The following is a 16,982-nucleotide window of genomic DNA, read 5'->3' as shown; positions in this document are numbered from 1 at the left end:
CAGGAAAAACACCAGGAAAATCCAAGTGCCTCCTCACAGTTCTGCTGCTCGTCACGGGCATAAGCCTGACCCGGACCCCGACCTTAACCTTCTCTCTCAAGATCTGATGTTGATTAAACGTGCCTAAGCCTACCCCTGTGTGCACATAGAGTAAGCCAGCTGTTGGGGCTCTTCATTCGTTATTCTCAATTGAAATGAGTCACATCTTGGATTCACGACCCTAGTGGGATTCAGCTGGAATTCTTTCGAAATTTGCTGGTGCCTCTCTGCCAGCTCTGTAATCCTTGGCTGCCTACGACTGGCTGGTGGCAAATAAGGGGATGCCGTGACGCGACCCTGCTCGGAATAACCGCTGAACTCGGGCGAGCCGGATCTCGAAGCTAGACGCGCCTCACGGGGGAAAAACACAAACGGAAAGCGGAATGTTTCCCCGCACACGTAATAATGTGTGCGGCTGTTTCGGGATCACGCAAATTTGGATTTACTAGAAGAGCATGCCAGTTACTGTACGATTACGGTGCATATGAAATCACACTGCTGCCAGTCCTGTCAAAACCGGCAAATTCCAGATGTGCTGATCCTACTGGCAATCTGAATGCACCACAAGCACAGCAGACTCACAGCAGCGGGCTGGAAGGGAACATGCAGGCCATATGCCGAGAAAGGAACATCCTGTTCCCGGATGAAAATGCCTGGACCGTCTGTTTCAGATGGTCGGTTTTGGTCATCTTCCTAAACAGCGAAGTGGAGACGCAGATCACAAAAAATACTACTGTATTACGGTCTGTCATGCTCTTCCAAAAGATGAGAGGGTGAAATTAATGCTCCCTGCGCGTTTTGAAGTGTACTCCCTCTTTGTGTCACTGAATAAAAGGTTCCTGGCAGAGAGGCGACCAAATTGGAAAACATTCCTATTTTTAGAATGCAAGACTGGCGCACAAGGAATAAAAGCTGGCAGAGGTATACATCGATTATTCTCTTAAGAGGACATTGCCAAGTGCAAGGGAAATCTAAAGAGGAGTACTTTATATATATTTTCAACCCACAGATTTGTTAAGACAAAGAGACAATCTCTTTGTTTCAGTGAGTCCTCCCCTCCTCTGCCTCTGGGCGTCCTGCCCTGGTCTCCGTCTCGGGGCGTCCTGACCCTTTTTGCTCCTCACCAAAAAAGCTTCTGAAAGATTTTCCTCTTACTTGTTCCAGCCTGAGGAAAATTAATTTCCAAAAGGAGAACAGTGGAGATAGCCTCGAGAGTCGTGATTTCAACCGGACGGTGGCTACCGTCACATCGGTTAAGGACAGATCGAAGCCCGTTAGGAGATTAGCACCATGGCGGAAGTGTGGGGCAGTGTGGGCAGGGCTCTGGACTCTGAACTGAAAGGCTGCGGGCTCAGATCCAAGGCAGCACCCTTAAGCTGCACTCACAGATCACAGTAGTCTAAGTGAGTAAAAGTCCCTTTGGGTAAAATCACCAGCCAAGGAAAAGAATAACAGCAAAGATAATGACTATTATGTAGCATGGTGCCTGAAGGCTCTGGACCTAGGGTCTCCCGGGATCAGGTGTCTCCTATGCCACCTTACCCCTATTGCTTCAGTCTGCCCAGTGGACATCCCCGGACACCAGCGGGATCTGATGGGGCATTGTGCAAACCTGACACGGGTAGCTATAGCGCCACAGAGAGGGCGAGTGAGCTCCACGTTTCCGAATTTCTCAAGGGTTAACTCCAGGTAAGGTTCCCTTAATTCAAGGGAGGGGGCCCTCCGCGTTAGACAAGGGCTTTTGCTGGTGCAGTAGGGGCTCTCGGATCTACACACTGTGGGGAAGGATCTCTTGCCTCCCCATCCCCGGGTACGGTGCACACCCACCCCACGGCAGGAAATCGTAAAGCTGCCCAAACGGATAGACGAAACCAGTTTCGGGGTTTCGTTTCCGGGAGCCGAGTGGATTAGGAAACCGTTGGCAACTGCTCTTGCGAATCATGAAAAACTGAGCACAAGAATAAGAGAATAAGAGAGAGACAGAGAGGATAAGACACTGTTACAATACTATTGTGCAGCAGGACGAGTCTCCCCGGCTCAACACTCACATCTGAAACGTGGGGGTGGGGGGGAGTTGAGAAACACTACTACCCCCCCGATCAGAGCACAGCGGCGTGTCCCTCTGCCCTCCTGCCGCAGAGCTGGCACAGCCTCTGCATCAGAGAGAGCGTGCTCGCACTCTCAAGATCCTGGACTCGCGGCAGATCCATCCAACTGCGCGGCTCATTTCTGCTCGTTCGGAGGTGGGGACAGAGTCCCTTCCTATTCCTGCAAATGCAGTGTATCTGGGACTCCCATGGAAATCGGGGAAAAGTCCTGGCGGGACGGGCACGAGGGGTTGGGATATACCCCTCTCACCCCAAAACAAGAGAGGCCCTGTTGAATGGCAGTTGGAGACTCTTTAACACCTGGCGTTTTTTTATTTCTTAACATCATTAAGCTCTGTTTTACAATTTGTATTGGTGCGCGAGATACAATTCATTCAACCGCCTGGTTTATTTTCTTCTCCTGAATTGGAACCCCAGAATGTGAGTGCTGGGGGCCTGGGGGAGTTTATAGTCAAACATATCAGAGCCCTTTTTTTCTCCAAAATCACACCGACAGGAACAATGTGTATCATACAGCACAAACAAACAGTTGTTACCAAGTATCATCACAACACAGAAATGTGGTTTTTGTCAATATTAATATATACCTTGTTAACTTTGCCCTTCTGTGCACTTCTAAAATGATAACTGTCTCGCCCAAAATGAATATGCATTTTATCCTTTATGTATCCACCCCCAATATGGTCATGCACTGAATTGCGCCGGTAACTCGAAGCAAACTAAATCTGAAACAAAAGTTTAAAATACAGAGCAATCCTACACACAGATTCCACTCGGCCTTTTAAAGAGAAATAATAGGCTATCTGGAAAAGGTTATAAACCACTAGAGTTTATAAAAGTGCCCTTGTCATTGATTGAAGAGCTCCTATACTACTAAAAGATCACTCCAGGGGTATGGTCATTTTTTCAGCTTCACACACAGAAACGATGGGTCCTGTGGATATGCATTTCTAAAGTCATCTAAATACACAAAATTAGAGAAATAATATGTGTATGTGTAGTGGAGACCCAAGGAGACAGCCCTCAAACAAATTCAGTATGCTGACTCTCCGATGAGACGACCCCTATAACCTTGAGTTTACAGCCAGCATCCCAGTCCAGGATGAGCCCCTACAGCCCAGAGATCACAGCCAGGGTCCCAGTCTAGGATGAGCCAATACAACCTGTACAGTCCTGCTATATCTACTCGATGAATAACAGAGGTGGTAAATCATGTTAATGGATATCAGCCAGACAGCAGGTTTGAGAGTCACTCAAGAACATTGATTGACACACACAGCCATACAAAGGTTTGTGAGGTCCGCAACCTCATCACTGGGACTGAGCTACCCTCCATCGACCGGATATATCTCGTCCGCTGCCACAACTGGGCTGGAGCTGTACTTCGGGACCCAATTCACCCTTGTCACGATCTGCTTTCACCCCTGTGTTCTGGTAGGAGGTATCGCAGTATCAGAACACTGACTAATAGATTCAAAAACAGTCCGCATCTTAAACAGCTCAAATTAGCACCTGCACTTTAAGGTACTGTACTGTTTGCACTATGTGCTGTTGGCTGTATTCTAACGTCTTGTCTACACTTATTGTCCATGTCTGTTCCTATTTTTTTCTCTAATGTTACTGGGTACAGTTGAACGAGTAAGCATTCCAATACACTTGTTGTATATGGCAAATATAGAAATCTTGAATCTTGAAACATGTAACAGACAGTAAGTTTTGATCGATTGTGTTCAATATTCTAGGAGAGTATTTTGCATCGTGTTTACTGTGTCTCAAAGAAGGCTATGCTCCAGATCTGGCTATAGTAATAACCCCACTTTAAACTTTTAACTGGCCTCCCACTCTCCTCCAGCTCACTCCCACTGCCCTCCCACTCTCCTCCAGCTCACTCCCACTGCCCTCCCACTCTCCTCCAGCTCACTCCCACTACCCTCCCACTCTCCTCCAGCTCACTCCCACTGCCCTCCCACTCTCCTCCAGCTCACTCCCACTGCCCTCCCACTCTCCTCCAGCTCACTCCCACTGCCCTCTCACTCTCCTCCAGCTCACTCCCACTACCCTCCCACTCTCCTCCAGCTCACTCCCACTACCCTCCCACTCTCCTCCAGCTCACTCCCACTGCCCTCCCACTCTCCTCCAGCTCACTCCCACTACCCTTCCACTCTCCTCCAGCTCACTCCCAGTCTCCTCCAGCTCACTCCCAGTCTCCTCCAGCTCACTCCCACTGCCCTCCCAGTCTCCTCCAGCTCACTCCCAGTCTCCTCCAGCTCACTCCCAGTCTCCTCCAGCTCACTCCCACTGCCCTCCCAGTCTCCTCCAGCTCACTCCCAGTCTCCTCCAGCTCACTCCCACTGCCCTCCCACTCTCCCACTCTCCTCTCCTGTATGTACACCAGGTGTGAGTAGTGTCTACAGTACATGTAGTATGTACACCAGGTGTGCAGTGTACACGGTTTAGAAACAAGGTATACATGTACTCGGTTTATGCAGTGTAAACTGTTAACATACCAGATGTGCAGTACACTGTACATCTGTCCACCAGGCATACAGTTTGTAGACTATACTATCCCAGAATTTCTATTTCTTATAATCGGATTTTAAATAACTTGTCTCTGGATGAGATTCACCCACACTGCAGCACTAAGAACACTACAAAACCCTCAGATCTCATACCGTCTTCCAGCATGTGAGAAACGAACATTAATCCCCCCACAACCCCCTCGTGCCTCAGTGCTTCAGTGACAAAGAACACTGCATGGAGACTGTATTAGTTTCACACAGCACTGGCATCAGTGCCGGTTTGTAAACTGCGTGCAGAACACAGCTGGGATCTGCCCTGACTGCTTTTTAAAGCCCAGAAAATGCAGTGACCTAACAGCAAATCAATGATGGCCAAATCTAATACCCTGTCAGATCTGTGCCAAAGCCCGACTGGGAGAACTGTCGACGGTAATGGCTGTAAGGAGACAGCGATTGGCTGGCGCTCCTGCTCTGCAATATTCACCGGTGGATTCGGGCTGCCAGACTAACCTGCAATTCAAAGTGAGGCCGCAAGTCACCGATTAAACCTCTGTTGTGTCTAGGCAGATGAGACACAACTTGCTCCCTCTTCAGGAGTCTCTGCAAAATTAATTAGGGCTATGCATCCAAAACCCTTAGGCACTAAAAATTCCTATCGCTTCCCAGTGGGATTTCAGTGCAGTGTTTTCCAATTTAGGGCCAGCAGACAGTGAATTGGGGGTCTGCTCCTCTGATTCCTCAGCTTTCTATTCTGGGGTCTCCTTTTACATTTGCTGGTCAAGTGGGATTTGGCATTAATATCAACACTGTATCAATTTCTGAGTTTCAGTGCAGAAAGAGAAAGAAAACCTTCCCATGGGAGGCCGGATCCATCGTCTGTCCGTGAGAAACTGATCAGCTATTAAGAGCTATTGAGTCTGAAATCAATTTAACTAGTTGAGGAGAGGATGCTCCAGGTCCAGTGTGTTAAAACTGTTGGGGACAGTACCCCCTGAAGTGCAGGAATGCAGAAACAAGTTAACCAGGACTCCCATCAATCAGTCAACACAGGGGATTAAGAGACTGGTTGAATCGGTAAACAGCAAATATAGCGATCATCCAGTGTCCCTACTGGTCTTGTATATCGCACAACAGAAGCATTAAAAATGACAGGATAACACAGCCTAGGCAAGATCGATGAATGTAAAATCTAGGACAAATGTAGCAAAGAATGCTCGATTCTTCTGCCACTGGGTGTCATTATGTAGAATTTGATAAATTACAAAATCGTTATTTTGACACGTGTCTCTTTGTGAAATGTCAGCGCCTGGCGTCTATAGCTATTCCATGTCTCCAGTTACTGCATCCCAGGAGACACACTTACTGAGTTAATAAAACAACAGTTTTTTGCAAACAAACCATCATGGCCAAACTGTTCACTGACATTTGTACCAATATGCTCAAACTATATGGATAGTGTGGACTCCTCACCCAAGATAAGATGGCTGTGATCTGCACAGAGCCCAGGGCATATTAAAGAGAATCGTGACTGGATTACATCTGGTTTCCAAATTCTTCTAAACCCAGCAAAAATGTGTTCTGGACAACTTCTGTTCTGTACCAGAGCGCCACTCCTGTACATCCCTTGACTTACTTTTCAAACATGCTTATCTGCCAGTCCAAAAGTGGTCTCTAATTCTTTATCCCTACCAAAATAATGATGGGATAACAGGGATAATAATTATTTACTGTAAAGTGTTGCCATTAGTTTTCCAGGCGGGTTTTAATTCTGACAGGAAACAAAAACCAGGATCCAGAGTTCAAATATTCTCTCCCTACCCACCCTTTTTTCTGCGGGAAAGCACTCTCTAATCCCTGCTTTCACATTGCTGGTTTATTCGTTAAAAAAAACTGCTGGAACCAGATTCCATAGTCACTTGTACCCCTGGGGAAGCATTCTAACAGAACTCAAGTCTGTCCTTGAACTTCTTCCCTCTTTTCTGTTTTTGTCAATTTTTTTTTCTTCCTTCACAAACTCCACCCCCCTTCCCAGAACGGCCTGAAAGAATACCATACCCGCTTCCCCATTTTGCTTTCTTATCCACATACAAAACTGGAAGCCGTTGCAGCATAACAATCTCAAAAACAAATGAAAATGGTAGCTAAAGACTAGATTAGAAGAGAGAGGCATTGCGACCCGTTGTCCCTTCGTTACCTCTAAAATAAAATGAAAAACTCCACACGCCCCTGCTTGTAAAGTTCTGAGCTCACACCACAATATCACCACGCGAGCGTAATCTTATCATGACCCTTTCCACTCCCCTTGTACAAAGTGAGGAACGAAAGAATTCCAAGATTCGGGCAGGTACTGTAAAAGAGAAAGGAGAGTGCTCTTTCCCCTAGTGGAAATTCTAGTAGAAATGTTTACTTTGGTGTCTGCTGGCCACCAGTACCTTCCATTTCCGAACACTTCAAACCCCAGTACGGTACAGCATCGCTGTAAAGAGAGTTTTCCACTCTACTGGACATTGTTAGCAGTACCTCACCGCTGAGCCGTTACCAGTTCGGACCATTAGAAACCCAACGCCAATTTCTACTGGCACACATTGGCACACACTAGAGTTTCCACTAGGCGCAGGCTGGTTGTGATTTCTCTGCACTCCAGGCAATGACAGAACACTCCCTCATTTCTTCTGGTCCTTTTCCCCCCCAAAGCGAAACCTGTTGATTTTGTTTTGTATTTCATTAGCAGCAAGGGAGATGAGTATTTTATTCTTTGCCCCCGTCGGGCAGATTTGTCCCCGCTGGTTCTCCGGGGTACCCGCCTCTCCTCACCCTAGGAGCGCCACTGGGATAACGGCAGACTCCAAGGCTCCTCTCCCACAAATCCTCTCCCGCACTCTTCTTCTCTCCGTTCTTTCCGAGGGGAAGTTCAGGAATTTGCTCGTCGCCTGTATACCTTGCGATCAACTCAACAATAGACTCTTAGAAATAGAAAATGCTGCTGGCTGTACAAAGTTCCCCCGGCTTCCTAATGCTTTCACGTGCCAGGGTCTAAGGGACAGTCCCGCCTGTCCTGACATCAACTCGTGTTTTCCAAGACCGAGAAAGAACGGCAGGCTCGATCCTCTTCTCCCCTCGTTTTTCCGAAATCCAACACGTTTGTTTTTTTTTGCTCGTGTGTATTTCCCCACCCGTTCGCGTGCCAGAAGACGAGGACCCCCCAAGCTGGGAGAATTCAGCACCACCAGAGCCACGCGGCCCTCCGGGCCCGCCTTTCCTCGTCTCGCTCGTGCTCGTCCGGCTCCTTCCGGCGGCGCGTAAGAAATCCACTCCCTTCTCTTCCTCCCCTGTCGCGGGAAATCCCTCTCGCACAGTTTTTCCTCTGAACCCAATCCCGCCAGCCCCCGCGATTGTGAGGATACACGAACGTGACGGACGTCACCAGAGAAACGGATTGGGGGGCGGGGGGGAGTTCGGCTGCAGACCGCCATCGAAAAACACGCGCTTGGTGATGAGAGAGGGCAGGGGGAGACTGGGGAGATGAGGAAGGGTGGGGTCACGGGAGAAACCAGGGGACTCATCTGTTTTTCTTGGATGCCATTGGCATACTCTTCATGCTGTATCCTGCCAGCCCCTTTCCCCCCGGCACCCCGCTATCTGCATCCCCCACCTCCTCTTCCCCGCGTCCCCTCTGCCTGCCCCCCTCCTCTTCAGTCCAGGAGGCGGAGGTGGGGGCTGAGAAGAGGTAGCCCTGGGGGTCCAGGCCGTAGAACAGCCTGCCCTCCTTGGTCCCTCTCAGACTGGCGTGGTCCAGGCTGCCCGTGCTGTTGCACTTCTTCGCCAGAGGGGGAGCCAGGGAGCCCGGCGAGAGCAGCGATGTGAGAGACATGCTGCTGAGAGTCTCGGACAAGAGCTCGCTGTTGCAGGCCTGACTGGAGCCCCCGCCGATGACCAGGTCGTCATCCGACGGCTCCATGGAGTCCTGCCGGTTGCAGCTGGGGCTGGTGCTGCTGCCCCCGCTGCTTTGACTCCTCTGGTGCCCCCTGCTGGCCTGGAGGCTGAAAGCGGCCGGGGAGTTGGCGGCAGCCCCCAGTCTCACCCTTGCGCTGCCGAACTGGGGGTGCCGCTGTGCCACCGGCTCCGGGGGAGTGTTACTGCACAAGGCCGGGGTGTTGTCATCACTGGGAAGGGGGCACAACAGGGGAAGATCCAGCTCCCTGGGGGGGGAGACGCTGAAGCTCAGGCCCTCCTCCAGCGTGGTCTGCAAGCTGCCCTCTGAACTGCCCGTAGCCAGGGAGGAATCGCTGAGGGCCGCGTGCTGGAGGAGGGAGAGAGAGGACGACGGGGTAACTTTAGTGCCCAGTGGGCCAGCGGTTCTGAGGAGCACCGTTAACTCTTCCACAGGGGAGAGGCCACGATAAAATCCCTAAAGCAGAGGGAGCAGAGAGCAGAGGTCACGCAAGCAAATCTAAACAAATCCCAGTGATAAAATACAGCGAGCTCACAGGCACTGGTTACTAACTACAGTAAGTAACCACTGTTTCCAAGACTGCTGAATCTTTATATAACCCGCTGATAAGAAGGACCAGGACTCTCCAGGACCAGAGGTGTGGACCACTGGACTAGACAAGGACAAGACCACAAGTCAGGGGTGAGACACCGAGACCCGTGTCCTCCAGGGCTCTCCTCTGGCTGGCGGTGGGAGCCCTGCAATCAGATCGGGTACCGCGGGGCTCACCTGCATGGTCAAGTCTCTGCTGTTGGCGCCAGGAGACCTCAGGGACGCCCAGGAGGCTGGCGAGGTCAGCCTGCCCCCGCCCCTCTTCTGGGGCCCTCCCGCGCTGCTGGGGGCGGCCGCGGCGGCGGCGGGGTGGAAGAATTCGGCGGGGAGGTGAAAGAGAGACGAGCTGCCCCCCCTGCTGCCACTGCGGGCCCCCTCTGGAGAAGGAGACAGGCGGAGGCGTGAGACCCGCTCGCGCGGCCCGGGGTCCGGATCTCGGCGCAGCCTGGGGGCTCAGTCATTTGCGTGCGGCACGGGGTGTCATTACGACAGAAAACTCAACAGCATTTCTTGTGTGCACCGGCGGGCAACTCAAACAGTCAGCGTGATAAGTCAGTAATTGTGCCTATCCATCACTGTGCCAGTCATTGCGCCCGTCAATTAATACGGCATTCAATCAGTGTGTGCCAGCCTGTGTGACAGTCAATTATTGCCATACAATCTATCAGTGTGTCAGCCAATTAATAAACCTTTCAGTCGAGATGCCAGTCCGTCTATCTGTGTGCCATTCAGTCAGACAATGTGCCAGGTGGTCAGTGTGCCACTTATTAGTTAGTTGCCATTCAGTTAACCAAGATAACAGTTAATCAGTGTACCTTTTGTCAATCAATGTGCCAGGTGGTCAGTGTGCCACACATTAGTTAGTGTGCCATTCAGATGACCAAGATAACAGTTAATCAGAGTACCATTTTGTCAATCAATGTGCCAATTAGTCAGTGTGTCATTCATTAGTCAGTGTGCCATTCAGGCGACCAACATGCCAGTTAGTGTGTCATTCAGACAATGAACATGCCAGTTAGTCAGTGTGTCATTCAGGCGATCAACATGCCAGTTAGTTGGTGCGCCAGTCAGACAATGAACATGCCAGTCAGTCAATGTTCCAGTGGGCCATGCTGCCAGTCAGGGGTACCTGCGCTGGGACAGGGGAGCTGGCTGCCCAGCTCAAACAGCGCTCCCCCATCCTCTGCCCCTGGGCTCTGGGGCAGCGACCCTTGACCTCCAGGTTGGCTTCCCCCTAGCTCCTCAGAACTGCGGGACTCACTGCTTCCTCTCTCTTCCTGTGCACACGGAGCACACCAAGAGCAGGCCATCAGCACAGACGCACAGGGGTTACAGCCTGTTTCCTGCCTCCCTGATCACCCTGAAATCTTCAGCTTAATGGCATCTAATAGGTGATAATAAAGATCTCCCACAATCATGGGGTTGTGTGTATTGGGTCTTTGCAATACCGTCTTCAGTTCCCTGCGTTCTTGAACATCATTTAAATATCAGAATGTGATGAGGAACTCAATTTAACGCTGAAGCCAGGAGGCATGAATTACCACAAAGGGTTGTGGGAGTCTGGAACGTGTAACCCAGCTACACTGTCAAAAGCTGATAAACAGGCTTCTTTCAAGATGAGCTCCTCTTATCACTGAGCTACTAAAAATCCCAAAAGATAGTTAGGCTTATTGGTCTCCCCTCATTTATAACCTTTCTTACATTCTTCTCCTCCACCAGCACATGACTCATACGCTGGGTAAGTCCCTATTTGCATTTCAAATGTGTCCACACTGCCAATACCCTTCACAGGAGGTACATCTACTGTAAATGAACTCTGCTGTGGCTATCTAGTAGGTAGTGATTAGAGTGATGTCATCAGCCTGCGCCAGCCCCCCACCTTGCCATCCCGCACTAGGAGCTGGTACACGCTGTGGTCGTCCAGGCTGAGGTCATCAGGCAGCGCCAATGACGAGGACTTGTCCGACATCTGCTCTGACATCAGAGACGCCTGCTCCACCTCGGCCAATCGGATCTTTGAGAGACAGAGAGGCAGAGGAAGTCACAAAGTGTTTCATTTTGCCCTCATAACACGTTAACCAAAAAGATAAGCTCAGGAAAACGGTTCTGCAGGAAAATTACCTGTTCCTGATCTGAAACTGCCTGGATGTGGCCTATTAGTGTGTATCCGTGTGTGACTGAGCGTGGATTCAAGCACAAGCTTGCGTGTCTGAGTGGGTCTGGGTGGGTCAGAGTGGTTTGGAGTGAGTCGGAGTGGGTCTGGGTGGGTGTTGGTGGGTCTGAGTGGGTCGGAGTGGTTCGGAGTGGTTCAGAGTGGGTCTGGGTGGGTGTTGGTGGGTCGGGGTGGGTCGGAGTGGGTCTGGGTGGTTCGTAGTGGGTCGGAGTGGGTCTGGGTGGGTGTTGTTGGGTCTGAGTGGGTCGAGGTGAGTCGGAGTGGGTCTGGGTGGGTCTGGGTGAGTGTTGGTGGGTCTGAGTGGGTCGGAGTGGGTCAGAGTGGGTCTGGGTGGGTGTTGGTGAGTCGGGGTGGGTGTTGGTGGGTCTGAGTGGGTCGAGGTGAGTTGGGGTGGGTGTTGGTGGGTCTGAGTGGGTCGAGGTGAGTCGGGGTGGGTGTTGGTGTGCGCGGCTGTGTGGGAGCCTGTCTTTCCCAGCAGACCCGAGTGAGTAAGCACCTCTTGCCGGTGGTGGCGGCAGTCCTTGCACACCGGCGGGGAGGAGTAGTGGTGGAAGACAGAGCCGGAGAGGTTGTCGATCATCAGCAGCTCCCCCTCGAAGGAGTCCTTGATGAGCAGGGACACGCTGTCCAGCCACAGGCTCTCCTGCGGGGCAGGAGGGGAGAGGGAGGGGGTAGGTGCATAATAAAGTTGGGGTTTCAGTACCAAGGGGACATGCTGTATTAATTGTTCTGTGCAAGTAATGGAGCACAGAATTTCTGTCTGTCACACAATCCCTTCTGGAAAGAAGCCAAATGGGCAGAATTTCATATTCCAAGGAAGAGCACGTTTCGAAGCACAAATTCCGAGTCAAATTCCGTTGTTTCTGCTGGATCTTTCTAACATGCAACAGCGTTCCTGATCTTTGAGCAGACTGCCCAGGCTTGAGGTGCCCAGGGCATGTGAACATGCCGCAAAGCGCAGTCCAGCTTGGGCAGCTGGTCAGGAGGTGGTGTGTCTTGTGTAAGGGGAAACCAAGCGCAGGCAGAGCCAGTCAATACGGCGCTCGGCATGGAGCAGCACGCAGACTGGCCTCCTGCTGTGAAGCCCCAGGGCGGCCCTCTGTCAAGGGCTTGATTGACAGGCCCTGCGCTGTTCAGGGCTGTGAGCACGCCGGCTGACCCTCGCGCGCCGCACCCCGCTAATTTGGCTGCCGATTTCCCACAGCCCAAACCGTCATGGCTCGACGGCGCACAGCCAGAGCTTTCTGCAGTTACTAACAACCTGCAGTTCTTCTCTCTTTCTTCATACTGAGGCCCTCGAAAGAGTTCAGCTGGCACGGATACGGTATACGCACACAGATCTGTCAGACTGATCGCATTGGAGGCTCTGTGATTGAGCCACAGAGCAGCTACAGTAAAGCACAGGTGATGGACGACCTGTATAATTAACTCTGGCTGTTTCAGAACACTAAAAGCAAAGCTGAGCTCCACTGCACATGAAGCCCAACGTCAGCAGCTACGCCAGCCAGCTCTCCTGCCCTTATTAGCCTGATGATCCCTCTTTCTGGCCAGTGACAAACGTGCATGTACAGTGTGTATCTTACAGGGGAGACCTGTCATGTTTGGGATGTGTTTTTGTGGTTCGCTTTATTCCATCTACCTTAAGCCAATTGAGAAGTTAGCTCTGATGGTTCTGTCTTCTAGCACTGCGAAACTGCCATATATGTACTCCCATCATTCAGAGCGACTCGTGGCTCTTAAACACGCCGCAGACATGAAAAGATGCTCCCTGCACAGTACATGTCTGTCCACCTGTCTCTCCTAAGGTATACCGGCCAGCGCTGGGCCGGTTTGGACAGGCAGATCAGGCAGAGAGATACTGGAGCTCTTTCCCCGTGACCCAGCGGCTGCCCGGCAGCGACAGAGACGAGTGGAGTGTGTTACTCACTCCTCTCACCCTGACAGCCTGTGTGTGTGTGTGTGTGTGTGTGTGTGTGTGTGTGTGTGTGTGTGTGTGTGTGTGTCGAACGCTGAGCTCCATTGAAGAGGCAATGAAAGAGCAAATGATGCCGAATCCAATCTACAGGCCCCTTATCTCCCCAGGAAATTAGGCCTCGTTTATTAATCTCTCTTTCTTTATGGGGCCGAAGCTTTGATGAAGCCCGGGGATCTGTCGGGAGAGATAAGGGAAAGAGCCGGGCGGCCCCTCCTGCCGGGAGCACGACAGATCTTTTCTCCTTCCCCGAATCAACAGACGCGGATAAAGGAATTGGCAGGCGGCTCCGGAAAAAAACGCCTCTCTCCCTCGTCTTCCGCTCCCTCACCTTTCTTCTCTCTTCCCGGAGTGCGGCGCTTGCCGCACTCTTCCAGCATGGGGCAATGTGACCCCCCCATTTTATCACCCATCTCCCCCCCCCCCACCCCACCATCCTTTCTTCCCAGTGCGTCGGCGAGCATCCGAACAGGACCTGTTGCCATGGCGACTCTCGCCAGCGAGGCTCTGGTTTCGAGGTACGGTGGGTTCCCGATCCTCCGCGCTTATTATGCGCCCCCCCTCCCCCTCCCTTCCACACCCCGTCTTGTGCTCCTTGCGCAGGGATCTGCCCTCCCTGGGACCCAGGGCCAGAGGCAGGGGGCTCAGTGGCTGAGGCAGACTCCTCCCCCTTCAGCTGTCTAGTGGGCAGGGGGGGGTGCCACCCTGCCCATCCGGCACCTCCGCTGTCACTCACTGGGAAAGATCCCCAGGGGTCCTGATGTCCCGGGACCACCGCCCGACGTGGCCGCATCAGAACGAGCAGCGGGGGCTCACCTGGGCTGGGGAGTAGAGCTTGCGGGGGTCACAGGGGTCGTGGCGGTCGCGGGCGTGGGGCAGGGGGACCGGGGCGGAGGAGGTGGAGGTGCTGCACCCTCCCCCCCCGCCCCGCTTCCCCCCTCCCCCGTCTCCCGCCCCGCCGCCCCCCCCTCCTCCTCCTCCTCCTCCTCCGCCGCCGCCCAGCCCCCCCAGGCAGCACAGCCCGCCCTGGGCCAGCTCCAGCTCGATCTCGGCGTCCATCTCGGCGTCCTCCTGCGCCTCCTTGTTGGAGTCGTCCAGGTGCTTCATGAGCACGGCCACCACCACGTTGATGAGCACGAACTGCGCCGTCAGCACGAAGCTCACGAAGTACAGCGGCGAGATGAACTGCAGGCTGCTCAGGCAGCCCTGCTCCCCGCTGGGGCAGTCCCGCAGGGTGTCCTGCCAGAAGGGACACGGCCGGGCGTCAGCGTCGCGCTTTGTCTGACTCAGACCCTGCCAGGGTGTTACTGGGCAATGCCCCCCCCCACACTGGTGTGAGTGTGTGCATGTCTGTGTTTGTGTCTGTGAATGTGTGTGCCCTGTGATGGACCCTGTGTGTGCCCTGTGTGTGCCCTGTGATGGACCCTGTCTGTGCCCTGTGGTGGACCCTGTCTGTGCCCTGTGATGGACCGTGTGTGTGCCCTGTGGTGGACCCTGTCTGTGCCCTGTGATGGACCCTGTCTGTGCCCTGTGATGGACCGTGTGTGTGCCCTGTGGTGGACCCTGTCTGTGCCCTGTGGTGGACCCTGTCTGTGCCCTGTGATGGACCGTGTGTGTACTCTGTGATGGACCCTGTGTGTGCCCTGTGTGTGCCCTGTGATGGACCCTGTGTGTGATGGACCATGTGTGTGCCCTGTGATGGACCCTGTGTGTGCCCTGTGATGGACCCTGTGTGTGATGGACCCTGTGTGTGCCCTGTGATGGACCCTGTGTGTGATGGACCCTGTGTGTGCCCTGTGGTGGACCCTGTGTGTGTTCTGTGATGGACCCTGTGTGGCTGGGAAAGAGAGCAGGCGGCCACCTCACCTTCATGATCCCGTTCCAGTTGTCCCCGGTGGACACCTGGAAGAGCGTGAGGAACGCCATGCCGAAGTTCTCGAAGGTGGCGTGGCGACTCATTCCCTCGCAGGGGTAGTCTGCGTTGCACACTGTCGGGAGAGATTAAAGAGGGACTGAAACCGCCTTCCCGGCTGGTGACCCTACTGATCACCTGCTATCCCAACAACAGCTGGCTGATGTGTTCAAGCTTTTGTTATGTGCCTGTTCCCAGCTGAAAGCTCACACTGGGAAAGATAGTGAACAAAGGTAGAAGATAAAGATAATTTAACAGCGGTGCTGGAAGGAAAGAACTTTCTTTGCTTTGTAATCTTTGCTGAGATTTGGGATTTTCCTTTGTTTATTCTATCCATTGAAATGTCGTGGTTTCCTTGTTAGTACTGCCATGGTTTTATCACATTTCTGATCCTGGCTGTGATCTCCAGGCTGTAGTGTAGGGGCTCATCCTGGACTGGGACCCTGGACTGTGATCTCCAGGCTGTAGGGGCTCATCCTGGACTGGGACCCTGGACTGTGATCTCCAGGCTGTAGGGGCTCATCCTGGACTGGGACCCTGGCTGTGATCTCCGGGCTGTATGGACTACAAACCTAGCCAACCTGATTGTGCTACATTGTGTGTTTTTGTACCGGGCTACACCTGAGCTCACACCTCGTGCTTCTCACTCACCCAGCTCTCCGAACAGCTCAACGCCCAGCGCTGCGTAGATGAAGAACAGCAACATGAACAGCAGCCCCAGGTTTCCCACCTGAAACAGAAGAGTGTAAGAGCAGCAACGTTACCTTTCACAGCACAGCCAGGATAATCGCACCCTGGGCCAGGCTCAGCTAAACAGCATAGTGTCGTGAAAGAAAACCTCACTGTGCGGTTGAAAATCTCTGTCAATCAAGTAAGCAAACAGTGTTAGCTGCTCATGCTAAATACATCCCCTTCAATCAACCGCTTCAGTGATGCAACTGTAAGAAGATCCCTGGATCCGTTTACATTACATTGGGCGTTTGAGGTATTTTTCCTGAGAAGGAGAAGGAGACGTGCTCTCATCGCCCTCGGGTATTGATCACATATCGACAGCCGAGATTTTTAAGTCTGCAAATCCAGGCTGTCTTTCAGGCTGTTAGATTGGAGCAAGGGGCCTGCGCAGGGGGTCGGTCTGGAGTTTCGACAGCTGCTGTGAGTGTTGTGGGCCGATACCCCAACACACACGTCTGGACAGCGAGGACCGTGAGCAAGCCCACAGAAGGGTGAGAGACGTGTCAGGGGGTGAACAAGAAGAAGGGAGCTCACACAGCCCAACAGCCGCAGAGACACGTGGGGCTGATCTGGCCATTTTTGTTCAAAAGCCTGCAAGGAACGGTACTGTATGGAATGGGAAATTCATTTTTTTAAAATCCATCTTTTCAAGCAGTAGGCTCTTTAAAAAAAAAAAAAACGCTCCTTCCTGCTAATTAGCCAATAAAGCATTTAGTGAAGGGCTCATTATTCACTTCCCCTGTTAATTACTCTCCAGATGTCCTTGAAATTCAGCGGAGGGATATAGATTAATGAAAGATGGACGTCTTGGCAAAAGCATCTGATTTTATTGCCACTTATTATCCCTGGATCCCAAGCAAGGAGGCTGGATCTCATGAGCTGGAGCCTGCCCTCAGAAGGCCTGGTCGTGCCTCTGGTAACACATCCACTGAGACGCCGTCTCACTGAGACACCGGCACAAAGTGCATGGAGAGAGAGAGAGAG

General features: G+C 52.4%; 1 protein-coding gene across 2 annotated transcripts in view; it reads right to left on the bottom strand.

Moving 5' to 3' along the window:
* Positions 1–147: 147 nt before the first annotated feature.
* LOC102691752 (voltage-dependent T-type calcium channel subunit alpha-1I) overlaps positions 148–16,982 on the bottom strand; it is a 74,720-nt gene continuing 57,885 nt past the window's right edge. The window contains exons 28-35 of one of the 2 annotated variants that reach the window (XM_069196834.1): positions 15,918–15,996; positions 15,221–15,342; positions 14,171–14,593; positions 11,879–12,025; positions 11,089–11,223; positions 10,339–10,486; positions 9,387–9,586; positions 148–9,074 (exon numbers count right to left, since the gene is read on the bottom strand). In XM_069196834.1, the coding sequence (XP_069052935.1) occupies positions 8,226–9,074; positions 9,387–9,586; positions 10,339–10,486; positions 11,089–11,223; positions 11,879–12,025; positions 14,171–14,593; positions 15,221–15,342; positions 15,918–15,996 (2,103 nt within the window). In that variant the 3' untranslated portion in view covers positions 148–8,225. The remainder of the gene's footprint in view (positions 9,075–9,386; positions 9,587–10,338; positions 10,487–11,088; positions 11,224–11,878; positions 12,026–14,170; positions 14,594–15,220; positions 15,343–15,917; positions 15,997–16,982) is intronic. The other variant, XM_069196835.1, reaches the window with a different exon arrangement.

The sequence above is a fragment of the Lepisosteus oculatus genome, chromosome 12, assembly GCF_040954835.1.
Source record: "Lepisosteus oculatus isolate fLepOcu1 chromosome 12, fLepOcu1.hap2, whole genome shotgun sequence".
In the NCBI taxonomy this organism is placed as follows: domain Eukaryota; kingdom Metazoa; phylum Chordata; class Actinopteri; order Semionotiformes; family Lepisosteidae; genus Lepisosteus; species Lepisosteus oculatus.
The sequence above is the reverse complement of the archived record's forward strand: the minus strand, read 5'-3'. Positions and strand labels throughout refer to the sequence as shown.